This window comes from Rhinichthys klamathensis, unplaced genomic scaffold (genome assembly GCF_029890125.1).
Source record: "Rhinichthys klamathensis goyatoka isolate OS25496 unplaced genomic scaffold, OSU_Roscu_1.1 h1tg000744l_1, whole genome shotgun sequence".
NCBI classification, from domain to species: domain Eukaryota; kingdom Metazoa; phylum Chordata; class Actinopteri; order Cypriniformes; family Leuciscidae; genus Rhinichthys; species Rhinichthys klamathensis.
Genome location: NW_026607154.1, coordinates 65,045 through 84,776, shown reverse-complemented (window position 1 = coordinate 84,776; position 19,732 = coordinate 65,045). Strand labels below are relative to the sequence as shown.

The window sequence follows — 19,732 nt, the reverse complement described above, 5'->3', positions numbered from 1 at the left end:
ACCACATTACTTTGGTTGATACTATGGTATTGGGAGTTCATATATAGTATTTTATTCATACTTCAAAGAATACTATGGCATTCCAGTAAAACAATGATATAATAAAATGAAATGCCAGTTCCAGTCAATGTTGTGTATTTTTACATCATAGGTTCTTGATGCCATCTATTGGCTGTTTTTATGGCTTGCTCCTCGTTAGTATAGTGGTAAGTATCCCCGCCTGTCACGCAGGAGACCGGGGTTCGATTCCCCGACGGGGAGATGGTAAACTTTTGACTATCTATTTCTTTTTTATCAGGTAAGGAAAATTAGAGTTTCAAAAAACAAATTTACGCTTGTGATTTGTACTCTTTACACAGTTCTTGTGCAGTTATACTTGAAGTTAAATGTATAAACATTGAATTGCATTATTCTTGTATTAAAACATTGCAGTGAAATCAAACAAATAAATGTATCCAAGATTTAGGGTAGGCTACAATTGTGCAGTTGTTTAAATGACTTATCTGTTTTTAAGAGTCAGTTGACGCTAGTAAATGTTGACAAGATCACAAAATGCTAAAAGTTTAATAAATATGAATTGAAAATACATGAAACCCTTCATGTAGTGTATTATCTAAAGGCATTTATTTATTTATTGAGCTATATAGATATTTAAAAAAATTCATCAATATTTCCCAAAGTAAAATCCTCATATGGATTATAACTGTTCAGTTGTTCAAAATCTACCCCTTGCGGTATTGACTTAAATCTTGCATACGTACACATTTCAAACCTTGATGTGGAGACTGACTTCAGCCTTGCAGTGTATAATAATCCTCGAAAAAGATGTCCTTTAATATATTCACAAAAGCATTTTGTGTGCTTTTTGAAATCAGGCATTGCTAGCACTGTACCCAAGATATATTTAGCCCTTGTATTCCTTTGCTTGCTGACCCCATTCCCATGGAGAGTATGTGACAGGCTAGGGCAAGGCTATAAATGTCACATGATTCGCTTCAGCAGAGAAGCAAGTGGTGGGAGGGCAAGTGCACAATCATGGCTTGTGTAAAGCAAGAAGTAGGTACCAATGTTCGGAGCCCAGAAACTGAGAAAGATTTCATTGAGGAGGATCAGCATGCTATCATTGTCGCTCCTGACGTAGTGCTCCAGGTGGAAGGAGAGTTATTCTTTGTGAACCGCAAGCATTTGGCCCAGCTGAGTCCCTACTTCCGAGCCTTGTTCTTCGGTGGCGGTCGGGAGAGCACTAGGAAGCACATTGAGATTAAGGGAGTTGGACTGCGGCAGTTTCACACCCTGATGGAGTTCACAAAGAACTTAAAGCTGACCCTGGACAGAAAGAACGTCCTTGATATTCTGGAGGCCGCCGACTTCCTTCAGTTGGACAGGGCTCGGCTACTCTGCTGTAAGTTCTTGGAAAGGCAATTGCATCTTAGTAACTGTTTGGGAATGATGGCATATGCTTGGCAGCTTGGCTGTCTGGACCTCTACGCCGCAGCAAGGGAAGTAGCTTTGACCCATCTACCTGCCATAGCCTCCGAGCAGGACTTTATGTTCCTTTCAAAAGAAAGCATTGCCAACCTCCTCGCTAGCGACAACTTAAGCATTCCCAGGGAAGACCTGGTCCTTGACGTGGCCCTTCGCTGGGCAGCTTTTGCCCCAAGCCGGGAAGAAGACTTCATGGAACTAGTGGGCCTGGTTAGGCCTGAGTGCTTAAGTCTTCCCTACATTACTGATCTTCTGACCAAGATAAACAGTTCAGACCCACGTGCTAAGCTAATTTGTAAACTGAACGATAACTTGCCCTGTAGTTGGACTATGGGCAGGTCTATCCCTAGAACTCGTTCAAGGGAAACTCTGTTTGTTCTCGGTGGGCCGCATGAGCAAGAAGAGCAATTGCTGTACCAGTTCCACCCCTACAGTGGAAGGTGGCAATCTCATCCACCCCTGCAAAAGAAGTGTCTCACACAGTACTCCGTGGCTGCAGTAGGTAACAACCTCGTCTGGCCCTATACATTTTAACCTGCCACAAGTTGTTAGCATAATGACCTATCTGAATATTGGTTGATCAGGTGTTGCATACCTTTCCCAATATAAGCCTTTTATGTCAGGAGTGCCCAAACCTGTTCCTGTAGATCTACCCAATTAAAAGTACTACACTTGTGAAAGAGGGGTAGCAGAGAACAGCATATAACCAAAATGCTTTGCGATATGAATAGCCAACCAGAACTATTACCGATTATTGTGCAGTCATACTTGAAGTTAAACAACTTTATTTGTTCTCTGTGGACAGGATAAGAAAGAAATGCAGTTGTAGTATCAGTTTCACCCCTACAGTGGATGGTGCCAATCCCATCCATCCCTGCAAAAGAAGAGTTCCTTTCAGAAGAGTTCAGTTCCAACCCTGCTCCAATACACCCGTTTTGTAACTATCGAGTGTTCCTGAACTTAATGAGCTTGTTTAGGTGTTTGATTTGGGAACTTTGCATTAAGGTAGATCTCCAGGATCAGAATAGGGATGTTATTTCACATTCTTTGTCTTACTGTCCTAACCATCTAAAACGCTATTTCTTTCTCTAAGGGGAAAGCATAGTAGTGACTGGAGGCTACTTTCGGGATGTGTTGTGGTACAACGTGGATTGGGTGAGCATTTATCAATGTGCCAATGAGCAGTGGGTGGATGGCCCGGCGATGCAAAAGTCCAGACACAGCCACTGCTCAGCGGCTCTGGAGTTCAAGCTGTTTGTATTTGGCGGTAGCACGGATGAGGGACCTGTGGCTGACGTTGAGAGATTGGTTCTGGGAGCAGAAGAATGGGATGCCGTCAGTCCCATGGTGAGGGCTGTGGAAAGGGCGGCTATTGTCAGTTTGGGGACTTGTATTTACGTGGCCTGTGGTCTGGATGAGAATGGAGAAGTTTACAGTGGGATTCAGAGGTACAGGCCAGAGGTTGACCAATGGGACGTGGTGTCATATTCTCCATTCCCACGGTGAGTAAACAAAATTGTGTCCAACTTGTTTTAGGGAAGAGTTGGGCAACTCTGGCCCTCACGGTCCACTGCCCTGCAGAGTTGAGCTACAACACAAATCAAACAAGTCTGAAAAATCACAATTACTTGAAAACTGTTGGCAGGTGTGTTTGATTAGGATTGAAGCTAAACTTTGCAGTACAATGGACCTCGAGGGCCAGAGTTTCCCACTCCTGTTTTAAGGCAATGCACAGATGCCACTTCAACCAGTCCTGTATCAGTTCTGTACACATGTACTTCTTTTCCAGTTACGACCTTCTTGCAACAGAGCTCAATGGTGCTCTTTATCTGCTGGGAGGACAGGCTCTGCGCTTAGACATCGACACAGACGAGTGGACCATTCTTCAAGAGGACTGTCTGGACAACAAATTCTTCACAGGCTGTGCCACAGTAAACGGGCAGATTTACATACTGAGCGAGAGGAAGATTAACAAAACATTACCAAACATGATCCTACTGGACCCTTACATTGACACTTGCTTAGAAATTGATGATAAAATACCCTGTCCTGTACCCATAAGAGGTTCTGTCACAATGCATGTGAATCCCTTCTGAAGCCATGTTAACACGGTTCTTTCGTTCAGACAAATGACATACAATAAACCAAATACAGAAACATTTTGTTGAGCAAGGTTGGGGATAATTAATTATATGAGGATCATTGTTCTTAACATTTATATTGTTATTCAAAAGGTCACAGAGAAAATGGTGGAGTGAGAAACAAGTATGCAATAATAACACAGTATCGAAGATGGAAGTTCTTATTAATATATCCCTCTTCTGTCATCGTTACAAGTTAAAAACATCTGCAGTATGTTAGTATTAATGAAATCAGAGCACAGTAAAATCCCAATAACTAAACATACAAAAACAATCACAGGTCATTTTAAAACAAAAGTGAAACAGTGTACGACAGATGCACAGATTTCAGACAAAGGCTCAGTTTATGGCTATAGTGCAAATAAACAACTTAGGCTAGGTGTGTGAATGTATTCTAAACATTAATACATTTCCAGCCCTATGCAGAACAACAAAAACATTTAGCCCTTGGAGCAGATTCAATAATCAAGAAATGAAGGGGTCTACATAGGAGTCCTCAAATCCCACTGCCCACTTTTACTTTTAAGATTTCTATGCACAAATCATCGCATTTCTTGTATGATAAGGCAATGCACAACAAAAAGTACTATCTTACAAAACAACAAGCCCCAGTAGTTCCTTGCAACAGTAGCAAAATCACAAAGACAATTGGATATTTCACCAATAGATGGCGCTCTAAGTCTTTTCTAAGTGGACCACAAATGCCCATTTAGAAAAACAAGATCCACTGCAGAAAGCTCACACTTTCACACAACTTAGAAGACTAAAATATCCATGTTTTGTTCTATTAAAAGTACTTAAAAAGAATGCCACTAAATATTGTGGGTATCTCTCATCAGGAGAGCTGACTTTTGTTAACTTATCAGTTGTTAACTTAACTATTTCAGAACGAACAGTTGCAGAACATTAGCAACCTAATTTAAACAACAGTTCAATAAGTGTTTATGAATCCTTTTTATGCACCCAATCTATTTATTTAGCTGTTTAAGTTCTACACAGCCATCACTTTGATTAATTAGACTAACTTTAATTAAACCAATTAAAGACAGCGCATATCAAATATACTCTAATGGTAATGTAATAATACAAACAAGTAGTAGTATTTATTCTACGCAATCAGTGCATTAGGTTCTCCATATCACACAACCAAAACATTGTCAAATCAAAGGTGGACCTTGACAAACAAGATAAGCCAAGAGGAGTGGAGGTGATTTAACATGTTTAAACACAAAAAATACATAAAGTAGCTTTACTATCTGGCTTTTGGCATTCTGCTATTCATTTTTCGTCTTTGATTGGTTAAATTGTTCAAAACACAGTTATTGGCCAATGATGCCAATTTTGAGTTAAATGCACCCTTTTTCTGCTCCCTACTGCACTCTTCTTCTCCAACTTCATCTTCATCAACCTCACTCTCTTCATCACTCCGTTCATCGCGTTCCACCTTAAAAACACGTTGACGGTTCTTAAATGACTATTCCATAACACTTCGGAAAATAATTGACTTTTTTATATTTTTAACTGACTATTCCGTAACACTTAGAAAAAAGTTAAAGACATAGCAACTTTGATACTTACTTTGCCTAAAAAGACAAATTTGTGAACCATTCGAAGAATCAACCAAGCCCAGAATATGTGCAGTGCTTGAAGAACCAGCAATAGGCCGTTTAAGAAATAATAACCAGAGTACGGAAGAAAGACGTCCAAAGAATCCACCACAGCTGTATAGATAACTCTGGAAATGAAGTTTATAAGTAATGTTTTAAGCCATCTGGACATCTTATACTTGAGAAGAATGTATTCAAAATCAGCGTTTCAAATTAAACGTGCCTTCATACATGATGCGATGAAGTTATTACCTGCATGGGAAAACCACGAGGCGAGTTAGCAGGAAAACCGCGGCGAAAATGACAAACAGGGCATCGCATGTCTTCCTCCATCCAGCGTAATTGAACATTTTGGCAGACTGCAAATCACAATTAAACAAAGATGAAACATTGGTTATTTATGTGAGCGATAAACTGATGGAAGTCAAGGTCGTTTATGTGTTTCATTCTATTACTATTAAGGAAAAAAAAAATATTTTCAATAAGGGGAATTTGTGAATCTATAATGTATGTCCAGGTATGTATTTACCCCTGAAGCAAAAAGAACCTGAAACTAAAATAAATCTGACAAGAAAGATCTAAACTATTTTTACAGTAAAAACTTCTGCGATGAATTTTGTGGACATTTTAATGAACACAAGTCCGAATTAAGTGGCAATTGGTACCATAAAACTATTGTTTCAATTGTATCACTATTCACTAATGCATCCTAAGACTGAGACTCACAGAGCAGCCAATCAAATTCAGCGATTTACCTCCAGCAGGAAGTCCGAGGAGTCGTGGACAAGCATCACCAGGGTTCCCACTCGTACATAATTCGCACAGTACGAGAATGCGATGAGGAAAATGGTGGCGATGTGGTGAATGATTTGCTCTTTGAAGTCCTACACATCCAGGAAAATCACATAAGCAAAAAATCACATAAGCACAATTTATCAATTATAAGATCCTTATAAGTTCATGTTGAAGGAGTCAAACTTACTTTGCGCTTTATGTCCACAGACACGCAGAGCAGAAGCGAGAGGTAGAAGGACAACTCCATGATGTAATACCAGTACTGAGCTTCTGCTACGGCCTACAGATGAAATCAGAAATAATAAGACAATATGATCTAGAAAAGCACAACTATGAATTTTGGCTTAACATAATAAAAATAGATGTCTATCTATCTATCTATCTATCTATCTATCTATCTATCTATCTATCTATCTATCTATCTAGGTATGTACGCATCTTTCTATCTATCTATCTACCATCAATGTATGTATGTATCTTTCTTTCTGGCCTTAAAACCTACTTTTTAAATCTACTTCGAACATAAAACTATTTCAGAATTAAAAGATTTAAACTTTTTAAATTTAAATTTTAAAACTACTTAAATTTTTCGCCAGCCTTTATCAAGCCAAACGTCAAAGTTTGTCTTGACAAAAAAAAAATTATTTATCTAGTTTTTGATTAACACCAATATTCAAACAAGTGAAAGGTAAAAAGTTGCAGAAACATTTTATCCTTTGTTTCTGAAAACAAAAGATTTTTATTTTTATTAAGGAGATAGATGATTCAATATATTTGTATGATTGTTTTGATAGTATCGGGTACGGCGCTGACTAGTTCCTCAGATTTCTGCCTAATCTCCTTCAAAGAAGCTCAACAGAGTGCATAAAGTTCCTGGGATTGTTCACAGGAAGTGAGCTTGTGTTGAGAGGCGTTTGTTACGGACCTGTCTTGGGTATCCGTGCCAGCATTCCCGATGATCCCAAAACCATGAGGTCTGAAGAACATCATTTGACAAAAATTATTAAATGAGAAAGTGCAAAAGCTAAGTTTTGATTACAAAAACACTTTTTGGAGTAACATGCACCAATTTATTGTTCATAAAAGGACCACCAATTTAGACATTTTAGAGTTATCTCTAGAAATATTTAACTTTAAATAAAATAAATATTTAAACTAAAAAAATTCTTAACTTCTTTACTTTCTTCACTTTCTCAAGGCAAGACATCACAAGTGAATAGGGTAAAATGTTTAAATATTAGATTCCACCATACTTTACCCAGTTTATTAATTAGAGTACATTAAGTTTTTTTTAATACAAGATTTTATTTTATGTTTAAATATGCAAATGATGCATTATCTAATTCAATATGGACTAATGTGAATACAATTCCAGAACATTAATCTAAACACTGGATAAAGCCAGGTTCAAAATTATTGTTTGAATTTGTTGACATGTTAGAGTGAAAGGTTTTCACAGAAGAGATTTTGGATTTCTCTTTTTATCAGTCCAGAAATCAGAAAATACTGTCAACAGCCAGAAAAAAATACATTTTCTCTGTGATTTTTGGGGTTAAATGTTATATAAATCAGGTAAATTGTACTGTATCAACAAACCCCTCAGTAAAAACCTTCAGAATATAGAAGGGAATAAAACTGTAAAGTTTGGTGTGTATAAGTCCTACTGAAGTGGAGGAAAAAACTCATTTTGAGAGATATGTATGTATTGTAACTGAAATCTAAAGACGCAAATAGACACATTCCAGTAAAATAAACACTTAAATGTGTATTTGGGATGTTTTCTTTCCACAAGTCTAAAAGAAGACAACTTGTCTTGTCTTAATTTAAAGAAAACATTTTGGTAACACTTTACTTGAAGGGGTGTGCATAAGACTAACATGACACCATCATAATCATGACATGACACATGTTATAAATATGAAGGAAGTTTTATGCATGTTTATGACAACTGTCATTAAGTGTCATTCGCTCAGTTATGACATTTTTAATGCAAATATGACATTGTTTGAGATGTCTTTGTTATGACACCTTGACATAAACAAATACATCATAACCTGTCAGTGTCTTTGTCATGACAACTTGACATTACTAAGACAACACAACCTGTCATAAACATGACCTAGCAGATTAATGATCAAACTTAAGAAACCACTTAGCTTTATTGGTTAAAATTACATTAAAATGTCAGGTGGTTGGTGTTGACATTGGCTGTCATGAGGCCATTATAACTTTTTAATGACAAATTGAATGTGTACCACTGTAGTTGAGGTCACGAAAAATATTCATGACACAGTTATAATGGCCTCATGACAGCCAGTGTCAAAACCAACCACATGACAGTTTAACTTAATTTAATGTCAAGTTGTCATGACAAAGACACTGACAGGTTATGATGTTATGGTTAATGTCAAGATGTCATAACAAAGACATCTTAAACAATGTCATATTTGCATTCAAAATGTCATTATTGAGCGAATGACACTTAATGACAGTTGTCATAAACATGCATAAACCCTACTTCATATTCATGACAAATGTCATGTCATGGTTATGAAGGTGTCATGTCAGTCTTATGCACACCCCTTCGAGTAAGGTGTTACCAACATTTTTCATAATAACAAAACGTACTAAATGAAAACAAAAATGTTTTCAAATGAAATGCTAGAAATAAAAACATTTTCTGAAATTGTCAGGCACAAATGGCACCTTATTTCTGAGAACCTCTCGATATTTCATTAAATTTTCTTGCAAAGGTGATCATGAGGGGGTCGATTCTGAGGAAAGAATTGGTAAGATGCTTTATAAATCTCAGCAGAGTGAAAGTCGTTGGAGATACTCACATTAATCAGGGAGATGAGACCAGCTGAGAACGCAATGAGATAAAAGACAAATCTCCACCTGAGAAACCAGAGAGAAAAGACCACTCTAATCAAATCCAAACCAAGCACAAATTATGATGTGGCCTATTTTTAGGCAGAAAATATGTGAGCGTACGAAGCTTCGCAGAACTTCCTGGTGTTGCTGGGTCTGTCCTGGTTCCGGCGCTGACGCAGCCAGGTCTGGATTTGGCGCTGAGTGAGTCCGCAGTGCTTCTCCAGGACCACTAAATCATTCTGAAGAAAAACACACACACAGTTAAACTAAAAGAGCCCTTCCCCAAACCTTGCTCATTTCTTACCCTAAAATTAAAGGAAATATTAAAAGAAATACATATTAAAATTGAATGCATTATTACACTGGGACTCATTATATTATTTATCACTACTATAATTATATATATATATATATATATATATATATACACTATAATATACAACAGACATTTATTAATCTGTCTGATTTAATAATTATTCAAATGTAATGATTTTCAATGTTTTTATTAACTATTTAGTGTAATTAATGATTTAAATATTTATTTAATGACGTATTTTTTAGCATTTTATTAATGTACTATAATATAATTATCTTATTACACATGCTTTATAATCATTAACAATGACTAAAAGTTTATTTATATTTTATAACTAAATTATTAATAATTTATAAATGTTTAATATTACATTCTAATGTTCTGCTGCCTGCACATAATTTTGGCCAAAATCTAAGTCTGCACTGAATGTATAATTCAGGGAGAATGCAATCCCAAAATGCATTGCAAAAAAAAAATGTTGTTTAATACTGAAAAATATTGATAAAACAGAAATATTTAACTAAAAATGCACAATTGTACCCAATATTTGTGTGCTACATGCTCGTGCCTATGCTCTTCATCAGCTGCCTATGTAGGGTGTAACAGTGACATCAGAGCCTCTGATGTTGATAAACAGAATTAAATATCTCATTCTTGGCACACACACACACACACACAGGTGCACATGTGACTCACTAACCTGTGACGGCTGCTTCTTCTTCTGGAGGTAAAACGCCTCCAGCTTCGGGACAGGCGTGACATGAACCCAAACCCTGTCACGGACGCCCAACCATCGGCTGAGCGGCAACGCCACAACCCTACGAGACACACACAATGGCTTTTGTTAAGAGAGCGACGCGGTTCACAAATGAAAAAGATACACTTTTGACAGCTGATGATGTCTGTAACTCAAGATCTTTACTCAAACTCAAGATGGTGTAGACCCAGATATTGGGGGCCATCTGATAAATAAAGGCCAAGATTTAGTTTCAGGAGGACGTAAGAAACAGCTGTCTTTGTAACCTAGAGAGAGTCGCACCCTTTCTACAGGTCTACGCTTGAGCCGCTCATCCAGATATACTGGCAAACTAACTTGACAACTCTAGAATAATTGTGAATGTAACTGTCAAGGGCGAGTCATTCACCTCATAACCAAAGGAAATCAATAAAAAAAATTAATTCAGCATATTTTGTTCAACTCGATTTTGTGTAGACAAGCAACATTTTGTTGATTTGCATAATGCTTGTTAGCCCCGCCCACAGGGAAACTCATTGGTCCAAAATATTACTTCTCATAAATGTGCATTTAACATGAAATATCTTCTGATTGGTTGACATTGTTTTCACATCGCAATAAGCCACATTGCGCCTGGTTAAAAATGTATATTATTAAATATTATAAAAATGATATATTATTATGGACAGTATTGTTTCATAATTATTGTGTAGTAATATTTTTTTGCATTACTTTAATGAGTATTGGGTGGGAAATGTGCTTAATTCTCATTAACAATAGATAGATAAATAAATGATATGTATTTATTAAGGACCAATAAGAGTTTGTGCCTATTTAGACAATGCTCTGCATTTATGTAATTGTTTAATGACGAGCGGCAAGGAAAAGATTCGTTTAACAACTTATATCTTTACTGGTGGAGATGCAGGAGTTCAACATGCAAGGATAAAACTTCCTCACCGCAACACATACTTGCGTATGCGTAGAAGCAAGCTTTAACAGCTTAGTCTGCTTGGATTTAAAGCTACAGAGATTAATAAATTTAAACATAATTCAATGAAGACATGATATTGATGTCAACCTTTCAAAAACAAAGCGCAGGGCGATGAAACCCAGGGCCAAGGGCAGGCAGATGAGCAGGTCACGGGGTACGGGATACCGACTTCCATCTGATGCCCCGTCTGCGATATCTTTCCATGTGACGCCAGGAGGAAGCCAGAAGTCCTGCCGCCAAATCCACTGGTTTACAAGTTCCTCTAGCCTATAGACACAGTATAAGGAGAAAGTCATAAAAGGCTGCTAACTTATTACAGCAGATAAACCATCTACCGATAACACAGATAATTCAGTCAGCAGTAGCTGGAACAATATCATTCACAAACTCTATATAATTAATAAGGCCAGAATTTTGTTGTTGTTGCTTTAACTGTTTTAAAATGTCAATTTTGAGCAGTTGCTATGTGATGAATGCATCACTCTGACAGCTGAGTTGAAATAAAATAGATAAAATATATAATACATTCGGCCTCCATGACGTCACGACTCCACAGCGATTAGTCGATCCTAGTTTTCAGGCCGAATATTTACAACAAATCAGACTAAATTGCAATAAACATATTAATCCTAAAAAAAAATTTAACTAATCAACTGGGTTATTAATCTTTTTTTAAAAAGACGTTAAATTCGACAAAATCATTACTTGCGATTTATTATTGTATAAGAAATGCAAAAAAGCTCTGCACTCTAAAAATCTTTTATTATAAATAGGAGATAAGTTGACTGACGTTTCGGCTCTTTGCTTTCGTCTGTCATATGATAAGACACTACTTAAGAACGTATTTTAAAGAAAACAACGAAGAAAGTCGTCCTTATACGGCCACATGTTAGTATTTACGTTTATAATTACGCGATTATTATTATAATAAATACAAAAAATCATTACAGTAGCTTACATGCTTCAATGATGAGAGCTGATGATAGATATCGGTTAAAGCAGGACACAGGCCTCTTCAACGCGTCTTTATTTGAATTTAGTGTTATAAATAATAATATTCCCGTTCTTCGATATAAACAGCATCCATCATCACGATCGCTCTACATCGAAATAAAAACAATCCCTCGCGCAGATTCTTCCGGCGAATTCGTAGGAATGCGCGCGACCGTGTCGACGACATCAACTCTCATCCACGACATCGACCTCTGGTTTTGAGTCTTTTAGGAGCTTCCACGAATAAAACTGGTCCTGCATTCATGAAATTATCCCAGAGTCGCGAGAATCCATGAATCCGCCAGAGAAACGGGAGATTTCAGCAGCAGAAGCAGCATCTCCTCCGTCTTTCTCTCCATCAGGGAGGAAAGGGAACATCCAGCTGACTGTAAGGTGCTTTGCTTTCCACTAACACCAGTATAGACTCCCCCTACCGACCATTAGATGAACATACACTACCTATCTATCTTTCTACGTGTGTTGACTGTGAGAATTTTCTAAAGATCAAGCAATGTCTGGTTTTGCTGAAATCAAAGGTCTAAATGGCACATCTTTTTCCCCCCTTTTCCTGTTTCGTGTTTCTGCCAAGAAAATGACTGACGGGTGTTTAGAAGCTCTGCCAACTTACAGTGTCAACTAAGAGAGGAATGTCCATCAGTCCTGTCTGTCTCGCTCATTACAATCCATCTACTGTCTGTTTTCATATCAGAGGGGATTCCAAAAGGAGGAAAACAACATTATGTTTATTAAATGTTGAAAACATCTCTTAAGCATATATATTGTCAACAGTACACACTCCATCTTGATGAAAACATAGGTTTGCACAGGTCATTTGTTCCATCTAATGACAGTTCTGTAAAGTGCATTGCGTATGCTTTATTTGGCTTTTAATATGCATGTTTTCCCAGACTACAGAGCATTAACGTGGCTAAAAGCCAATGTAAACATCAAAAATATTAAGGCAGGCCTTAATGTTGTGTATTAATGTATTCACTGTTTCCATAATGCCTGCCGAATTTGGCTTCATAATGCAAATCACATTTTGATTTTTCTAAACTAATTAAATAACTTATAAATGTATCAATATAATTTAAATATAGACCAGCCAACCTCTCTAGCAACTGCCTATAGCAACCAGCCAAAACACCCTAGAGACTGCCTAACAACCAGCCAAAACACTATATAAACTGCCTAACAACTAACCAAAAAAAACTCTAGCAACTGCCTGGCAACCAGCCAAAACACTCTTGTAACTGCCCACCAACCATCCAAAACAGTCTAGCAACTGCATAGCAACCAGTCCAAAACACTCTGGCAACTGGCTGGTAACCAGTCAAAACACTTTAGCAACTGCCTTAAAAACCAGCCAAAACACTCTAGCAACTGCCTGACAACAAGCCAAAATAATCTTGTAACTGCCCAGCAACTATCCAAAACACTCTAGCAACTGCCTGGTAACGAGCCAAAACATTCTAGCAAGTGACTGGAAATCAGTCAAAGTACTTTAGCAACTACCTAACAACCAGCCAAAACACTCTAGCAACTGCATAGCAAAACACTCTGGCAACTGCCTGGTAACCAGTCAAAACACTTTAGCAACTGCCTTAACAACCAGCCAAAACACTCCAGCAACTGCCTGACAACAAGCCAAAATACTCTTGTAACTGCCCAGCAACCATCTAAAACGCTCTAGGAACTGCCTGGTAACGAGCCAAAACATTCTAGCAAATGACTGGAAATCAGTCAAAGTACGTTAGCAACTGCCTAACAACCAGCCAAAACACTCTAGCAACTGCATAGCAACCAGTCCAAAACACAACTGCCTGGTAACCAGTCAAAACACTTTAGCGACTGCCTAACAACCAGCCGAAACACTCTGGAAACTGCCTAGCAACATGCTGAAACACCCTAGCAGGTAAAACACAGAACATGCCTAACATCAGTCAAAACAGCCAATAAATCACCTACCTGTAGAACACCCTAGCAACCAGCCAAAACACTCTAGCAACGGCCTGGTAACCAGTTAAAAGACAATAATTGAATAACAATTGAATTTCACACACTTTCAAAACCACCTTAGATCTCCAGCAGCAGGGTTTGAACGGGTGAATCTGGTTTGCTGGATAGTTCAGTATACTTGTAGAGTATACGCGTAATGTGGAAACAATGCCTTGCGAGCTTAAAAAACAATTTGTTCAGCCCCTTAGATTAATGGTGGGAAGCACAAGGGCCTTTTGGGTTTTTTCTTTCTTTCTGCCAATTCCACCTCAGTTCAGCTCACATGTCTGAGCCATAATTGAGAAAAAGAGTGTGAAAGAAGTCACGAGTAGTATAAAGTAGGGAACTGGCCGAGTGCAAGGATGTGTTTGTGGGCAAACCTCTAATAATGCCAGCGATCCGAGCTGAGGCCAAACCGCTCTGCAAGCGGCAGCAGGGAGCGCTGCCTACTAATTCTGCAGTATGTAGTATGTATAGTGTGCACAGTAGATGCCATTCTTCTTATGATGTAATGAGTACATCAGGATTTAAGTGTTCCCACTTCCAGCTGACCTAATCTATGCAGCCTAACATTGAGTTATAGAAGTCTATAATGTATAATGTGAATGCTAGGTCAAAGATATGTGTTTTTAGTCTAGCTTTGAACTGACAGAGTGTGTCTGCTTGCTGGACAATGGTAGGAAGATTGTTCCAAAGTTTTGGTGCTAAATAGGAAAAGGATCTACCGCCTGCAGTCGATTTTGATATTCTCGGTATTATCAACTGGCCGGAGCTTTGAGATCGCAATAGACGTGAAGGACTATAATGCGTTAAGAGCTCGCTCAAGTACTGGGGAGCTAAACCATTTAGTGCTTTGTAGGTAATCAACAATATTTTAAAATACGATGTTTAACCCTCAAATGGTCTTCGTTTCCTGTTTACACTTCTGGGCTTCGGGGTCTATATGGCCCCAACAATTGATAGAGAAATTGTACAAAAAATATACATTTTTAATCATACAAATAATATATATATATATTTTTTATTTTTTTTTACTTCTCATCTATTCATTAATGCTGTGTTTTGGGAGATATAAAGTACTTTTGTACCCATTTACCACACAATTCCTCAACTACACCTTTAGCTTGCATATGAAATATTAAATTTTTATTAGGGCTGTCAAATGATTAATCACGATTAATCACATCCAAAATAAAAGTTTTTTTTACATAATATATGTGGGTGCACTGTGTATAATTATTTTATATATATAAATACACACACATGCTTGTATATATTTAAGAAATATTTTCATGTATATACTGTATATAGATTTATATATAATTTATATTATATATAAATATAAATATTTTATATATAAATAATATTTTTTTCTTAAATATACATGCATGTGTGTGTATTTATATATATACAAAATAATTATACACAGTGCACCCACATATATTATGTAAAAAAAACTTTTATTTTGGATGTGATTAATCGTGATTAATCATTTGACAGCCCTAATTTTTATGAAAAAAAATCACTTAAATGACGATCTAAATTTAATTTAATTTGTTTCTGGATATTGATCAAGGTGTTAGGTGTAGAAATATGTCATCTGCTGGCTTGAGATAAACCTACAATTGATCTCTATGCGCAGGCTGAGAGAGATCCGAAGGGAGCGTCTGCAAAGTGCAAAACCCGACAAGCGTTACTACGAAAACAGTCAATAACCTCACTGTAATTTACTGTATTGTTGCCAAATTCATTTCACACATCACTGCTGTCCTGATGGTTATACTACAACACTTATTTCGGGAAAAATACTTTTAATTGCATAAACAATTGTAATTTTTATTATGGAAAGCTTGTTTAGAGGAAAATTAGGTTGTAGCTGCTTGTCTACGTTACTACGATTAAAAAGAGGTGTTTGTGTAGTAACTACGTTTATTGACCCAGGAAGTTTGAATCTGGGAATTTATTGCCAACTTTACTTTACTTAACTAAGCAAGTTAACACATTATTTGTTTCTATACGCGAATAACAGTGTTAATCCTTTCTGATTAATTTAACCAGTAATTTATCACAGGGTATCAGAACAGAAACAACTGAAGTCATAAAAACACATTTAAAACTCACCAACCAGACGCCAGAAACACAAACAGAGCAAAACAGCAGGCTTGCATGCAAGTGTTTAATCCACTTGCTTTGTTTTTGTTTAGTCTGCATTTCTCACCATCAAAAGGCAGCAGATGCATAAATACACTTACTTTGTTTTTGTTTACTCCATGTAGTTCTGAGAGCTGAGGTGCATATTTAGATTTTCTCAGACGCATCAAGGTGAGTTCTCACACACTCTCTCTCTCTCTCTCTCTCTCTCTCTCTCTCTCTCTCTCTCTCTCTCTCTCTCTCTCTCTCTCTCTCTCTCTCTCTCTCTCTCTCTCTCTCTCTCTCTCTCTCTCTCTCACACACACACACACACACACACACACTTTAATATGCTATTATACTCCATATAACTCCATGTAAAAGCCAGAAACTAAGCTCTTTTTTTTTTGCATAGTCCTATCTAAAGGGTTAATGGTGCCACCTGGTTATCAACCGTAAAAATTACTAATTTTACCTCTTCCCAACCGGGAAAACCACCAACAATTAAAAATGCATGATTATATGGTGTCATGGCTTTGCAATCAAAAAATGTGGTTATAATGGAAGTCAATGGGGCAAAAACAGCCACGAACAGTAAATGAGGGAGAAAAAGTTCAAATCTGATGCAGCACAAAAACTAACAATGCATCAAAACCAATGTTGTTTCTAATGTTTGACATGTCCAAGACTGTGATAAAAGGTAAAAAAAAAAATCCAGTCCACAATCACATTTTATATTGAAAATAAGTCATTTTGTGTGTTTTTCCCCCCCCAAATCAGTGACTTCATTTATGAATTTGGCAATTAAAGATTTAAAATCCTGATTTTTTTAAAAAACATTTAGTAGTTTTGATCAGGACTGAGGTTGATTAATAGATTTATACAAAAAAAAATATATATATATATATAATTTTTACAGCAGTTTAAAGTAGTGGCTGTTTTCAGCCACGAACATAACGAAAGGGTAGTGAATTTGAACAATGCACAAGGGTTAGAGGTCACACTCAGAATAGTGTGAGTATTCTGAACAAAGCCACAGATTCATTTTTAATGGCTGCACGTCTGCTGTAGTTTCAGCAGAGGGCGCAATGCCACATTTGTTAAGTCACGTTTCTTTGTTGGCAGTTGGAATCACAGCATGAGAGACCTTGCTGTTTGGCAGTTTAGTTTATGATATTAGTGTATTGCACAAAAACATGCAATCTTTCAGCAGTGAGCCGTGTGTGTTTCTGTAATGCCATGCCAAAGCGATGTCTCTGATTGTGAGATTTATTTGCTCCGTGAAAAACAAACGAGGAGACCAAAGAGGCCAAATCAATTTCATATTTTGGTCTTTTCTACATCAAAAATTAATTTAGACAGAATCTAAACTGATACGACCCAGTCTGGCCTTTCAGACTAAACCCCCCCGCTCACGTTCCCAGCATGTTGAGCCAATATTTCCAAGTCTTATCCTCTCTGCGGAGGCAGAGAATGTCTTGTGGAGGTGTTGAAGAGAAACAGGGACAGGGAGATGAAGTTCATGGTCCTTCTGTCCCCAAAAAAATGCACATATTGAAATAATCTAATGTTCAGTGACAATTAACACAGATGTAAGTAGCTAAAAACATTATATCAGCCTAGAAACACCCAGAACACACATGCAACTGCCTAGCAACCAGCCAGAGAACCCTAGAAACCACATAGAACAACCTAACAACCAGCCAAAACAGTCAAGCTACTGCATAGCAACAAGTTAAAATACTCTAGTAACTGCCTAGCAACCAGCCAGAACATCCTAGAAACCACCTAGAACAACCTAACAACCAGCCAAAACTTTAGCATGTTTAGCACCCAGCCAATCCATTATAGTAACTGCCTAGCAACTAGTCAAAACAACATGAAACCACCTAGAACAACCAAGCAATGAGCCAAAACACTCTAGCAACTGCCTAGCAACCAGACAGAACACCCTAGAAACCATCTAGAACAACCTAGCTAGCAACCAGTCAAAATACTCTAGTAACAGCCTAGCAACCAACCAGAGCACCCCAGAAACCAGCCAGAACATCTAAGGCACACCCCCAGCAACCACCTAGCAAGGTCATAGCAACAAGCCATAAACACCCCTAACAACTTCCTAGCAACCACTCAGAACACCCTAACAACTGCTAAGATATATGGCAAGCTGTCAGAACCATCTTGGTTTGAATGGGTAAAGCTGGTTTGTTGGATAGTTGGAAGTTTTTTTTGTTGAAAATGTATATAATGAACAAGTACATCATGAATTAATTTTCCAAACCATGTTTTCATCTTATCCTAAACCAGATCTGTTTATTAACCACTAGAGCGCCAAAAGTTACAGGGTGTACCTTTAAGATGAGTCACTGTACTTGAGGATAGTGTCTGTTTTCTTTCATTTTTCTTACTCTTTTCAGCTTGTTTATGGGTTTAATTAACAAGTAAACATTAGCTCGAATCCCATGCGTCATATTTACTGTTGAGGCATAATAAACTTTCTGGGGGTCAAACAGTTGAAAGTGATTCTCACTCAGCGAATGTTTAGAAGCCCGCCCTGCTTCTAATTTACAAGGAATGGTTGTAATTCTATTGAAAAACAAATACTTTGTTATTTGGCTCGATTTCAAATCCTCACAGACAACAGAGATCTACTTACCACACAGAAAAAAGAGGTCAAGCGTCACTTGGCGGCCATCTTGCTAACATCTTCAGCAGCTGTTTTCTATGAGCAAACAAGTACAGCTTCCAAAAGAAAGATGGCAAGATCAATTAATGATATCAGTAATACACAAACTAGCAATATAAGTTAACAACAATGCTATCATGAATTTGTAAAAATAAAAATAAAATAAAGAAAGAAAAGAAAAAGTAATTCTGTCACCCAGAACACCCAGCAACCGCATAGCAACATGTTAAAACCACTCTAAACACCCCAGCAACCATATAGCAACATGTTAAAGCATCTCGTAACACCCCAGCAACCCCATAGCAACATGATAAAACCACTATAAACACCCCAGCAACCAGATAGCAACATGATAAAACCACTCTAAACACTCCAGCAACCCCATAGCAACATGTAAAAAAAAAACACTAAACACCCCAGCAACCACATAGCAAAATGTTAAATCCACTCTAAACGCCTCAGCAACCGCATAGCAACATGTTAAAGCATCTAAAAAAGACCCCAGCAACCCCATAGCAACATGTTAAATCCACTCTAAACACCCCACTAACCACATAGCAACATGTTAAAGCATCTCTAAACACCCCAGCAACCCCATAGCAACATGTTAAAGCATCTCTAAACACCCCAGCAACTGCATAGTAACATGTTAAAACCACTCTAAACCCCTCAGCAACCCCATAGCAACATGTTAAATCCACTCTAAACCCCTCAGCAACCCCATAGCAACATGTTAAATCCACTCTAAACCTCTCAGCAACCACATAGCAACATGTTAAAGCATCTAAAAAAGACCCCAGCAACCCCATAGCAACATGTTAAATCCACTCTAAACACCCCACTAACCACATAGCAACATGTTAAAGCATCTCTAAACACCCCAGCAACCGCATAGCAACATGTTAAAGCATCTCTAAACACCCCAGCAACTGCATAGTAACATGTTAAAACCACTCTAAAAACCCCAGCAACTACAT

At 37.6% G+C, this 19,732-nt stretch overlaps 2 protein-coding genes across 4 annotated transcripts; one reads left to right on the top strand and one right to left on the bottom strand.

The window, feature by feature from the left end:
• The first annotated feature begins 703 nt into the window (after positions 1 to 703).
• LOC130077444 (kelch-like protein 23) lies at positions 704 to 4,328 on the top strand. The gene is made up of 3 exons (XM_056242678.1): positions 704 to 1,987; positions 2,579 to 2,987; positions 3,275 to 4,328. Exons 1-3 carry the CDS (start codon positions 979 to 981, stop codon positions 3,579 to 3,581), a joined length of 1,725 nt encoding a protein of 574 aa, XP_056098653.1. The 5' UTR covers positions 704 to 978; the 3' UTR covers positions 3,582 to 4,328.
• Positions 4,329 to 4,702: 374 nt separating this feature from the next.
• cers4a (ceramide synthase 4a) lies at positions 4,703 to 11,922 on the bottom strand. Of its 3 annotated transcripts, XM_056242680.1 has the most exons (11): positions 11,907 to 11,922; positions 11,036 to 11,215; positions 9,919 to 10,036; positions 9,023 to 9,141; positions 8,869 to 8,926; positions 6,954 to 7,004; positions 6,216 to 6,308; positions 5,989 to 6,117; positions 5,486 to 5,592; positions 5,205 to 5,361; positions 4,703 to 5,070 (listed from the first exon to the last, which is right to left on the bottom strand). In XM_056242680.1, coding segments are annotated over exons 1-11 (1,206 nt in total). In that variant the 5' UTR covers positions 11,909 to 11,922; the 3' UTR covers positions 4,703 to 4,878. The 3 variants fall into 3 exon arrangements, with proteins under 3 accessions (XP_056098655.1, XP_056098654.1, XP_056098656.1); XM_056242679.1 differs by lacking the exon at positions 11,907 to 11,922 and having other exon boundaries at positions 11,036 to 11,355; XM_056242681.1 differs by lacking the exon at positions 11,907 to 11,922 and having other exon boundaries at positions 5,005 to 5,113; positions 5,164 to 5,361; positions 11,036 to 11,360.
• Between the last annotated feature and the right edge of the window lie 7,810 nt (positions 11,923 to 19,732).